Raw genomic sequence first — 2,676 nt, forward strand, 5'->3', positions numbered from 1 at the left:
AATCCATCGGTTGACTTTGTTTGAGCCTTCACACCCAAGTAAGCCTCAAATCAGGGCATTTTCCTTGAGTTCTAAGCCAGAAAATGTGCCCATATCCCCCGGGAATTGCCCATAGTTATTGTTAAAGACCACAGAGTCAGTAACCTATTCATTGTCAGTGGAGCAGCTCCAGAAAGTGTCTCCCAGTGACATCCAGCATTCGGCTGGATCCTTTTTTGGACCCGTCTTTTTCATGTAGGCTACATAATTCTAGACTCAACTATTCAACATCATAGAAATAACATGTGGATTTTATTTCTGCGTGGATTTTGACTCCAACACAAGCCCCCCCCCCCCCCAAGACGAGCATGTAGAGGACTTTGTAAGCTCCGTCTATCAAAACAGCATTAAAACATCGTAGAAGCACACAGACGAGACAAGGACGCCATTCTCTCATTGCTCTCTGTTACTGTGTGTCGCGTTCTACATTTCAAAATATTTCACTGACAACTGGATCAGATTTTAGATCTCACTATATTCAATACCATATGGATATGACAGCAGAAACATATTACAGTCAGCTATTCTATATGGTTTCTTGGGTGACCTGATCACATTACAGGCATACAGTTGCCTATAATTCAACTCAGCATTTTCTGTCCGTGTCATTCTCTACAATGAAGTGTCTAATAAAAAAAGGTCTAGTGATGAATTATCCCAGCGCTATAAAGGTCGCACGATGCTCTTCAGATTTACCAACAGTTTCAGACCAGTCTAAAATCGGCAACTGATTTTAAGCGACACCAGGAGTTGCGAAAGTTGTGGGGAAAACCTGAAGACAGTGTTGCAGGCCGGGGAACATGGTTTAAAGTCTCTGGTTTGTCAGATTTGAAGAGAATAGATTTTTTTTTACACCAGTGAAGACATTCTGCATTATAATTTGACACAAGTCTTAACTTTTGTCAGACCATGAATTTGATCAAATTCAATACATTCCTCCTGCCACTTTTCATTCTTTCAGCTGTGCTATTCTTGGCCATTTATCCAGATGTGCACTGTGTGAGAGTTTTGAATGTATAAATGTGAGTTTGTAATTATGAGATGGGTGCGTCACGCTTAGAAACCCCACAGCAAAGAGGAGGCTCTCCTCTCCTGTCCTGCACTGAAGTTGTTCACAGCGACGGTTCTGGGAGCAGCAGAGGGAGTCGAGCGAGGAGGAGACGCGCTGCGATTCTTGGAGCGATGTGTTCAGCTGAACGCTAGCCAGTGGAAGATTATCATGATTGATAGAGGGCGGTGGAATCATTTGTACAGTGTAAAATGCCTCATTTCTGATGGATGTTAAGTTGAACGCATTCCCGCTCGCTACTGGAGGAAAAAATGATTTCTGTCGCCAAGGTCTATCCTGTATGATTTAGAAAATTGTCTTAGTGAGGCTGTGATGAGGTTTTCACAGCTAGATAATGACAATAAGATCTACAGTGAGCAGATGGATTTCGTAAACAAGATCAGAAGTTAACTAGAGATGATCCGTGACTTTTAAAATGGATGTGGGCTACTGGGCTCGGGGCGTAGAGTGGTGTTGGGGGGGGGGCGCGGGGGGGTTCAACACCGATGATTATTAAAACCCTATACTCTCTGTTGTGTTTTGTAGGTGTGTGACCTGTCGTTCAGCTTGAAGAAGATGCTTAGCAGGCATAAGCTCACACACAACCCTAACCGGCCCATGGCAGAGTGCCAGCTGTGCCATAAGAAGTTCACAAGGAACGACTACCTCAAAGTACATATGGAGAACGTCCACGGGGAAACCGAGGGCTAGAACCTATTATGGAAGTATTGACTGAAAACGATATCCGATTCCTCAGAGAGAAAAAAAGTTCAGTCTCATAATTCATACAACCAGTACAACCTATACATATACAGAGATATAAGATAACAGTGTTTTGCTATTAAAAGTATACATATGTAGAATATGGGAATGATTAGGAAGATATTTCAAAATTGGAGGCTATACTGTACATAATAAACCTTTCAGTCATAAATTGTAGATATGACCAGCCAAATCACCAAATAGCTCATCTGCCTTCAAAACTCCTGTCCTTTGTCAAAGGGACTGGTAGAGATTCGATCTCTAAGCAAATATTCTGAATGAATACTTCCAGTCTTTCTGAGTTCCTAACTACTGTTACATACTGTAACTGACAAACTGTCTGAATAACTTACTGTACATGTGTGACCAGTTTCCAACTGTCAAAGAAAGCCTACAGCCAAAGATGTTTACTGAGCTCTTCTAGCACACTTGTGTTGTTGTACTTGTAGAGCATGAGCATGGGGACAACTCTCCGTGACATGTTCCATACCTGTGCCTTGGTGCAAAGTGTCCCAACATGTTTACAGACCCCAGAGTTTACTTCCAAACCAAATTGGACCATTTATGAAGTCAGAGCAATGTTCCCTTCCCCTTCCCCTTGAAGTGTTTAGAGCACAAGCTGGCTGAAGAGGAGAAGCAGCAGAGAAATTAAGTGCTGGGAACAGTCACCAAATGGCGTTAACCCAACGGTTACGAAAGACCCTATCAGAAAACTTGAGACACGCGGCATGGTGTGTGAGGAGGAGACTAGACTACACACCTCCATTTGATCACATTTTTGTGTGAGTGGCATCTGAGAAGATTTCCGTTGTTGTGCATGATCTGTT

The 2,676-nt window shown here is 42.7% G+C and overlaps 1 protein-coding gene across 1 annotated transcript in view; it reads left to right on the forward strand.

Annotated features, from left to right (window-relative positions):
- Positions 1–1,798, forward strand: part of prdm5 (PR domain containing 5) — a gene marked incomplete at both ends in the record, with an annotated part of 38,098 nt that extends 36,300 nt beyond the window's left edge. The window contains one exon of the mRNA XM_083647268.1: positions 1,634–1,798. Coding sequence (XP_083503394.1) covers positions 1,634–1,798 — 165 coding nt within the window. The remainder of the gene's footprint in view (positions 1–1,633) is intronic.
- Positions 1,799–2,676: the final 878 nt, after the last annotated feature.

This window comes from Poromitra crassiceps (genome assembly GCF_964638095.1).
Source record: "Poromitra crassiceps genome assembly, chromosome: 12".
NCBI lineage: Eukaryota > Metazoa > Chordata > Actinopteri > Beryciformes > Melamphaidae > Poromitra > Poromitra crassiceps.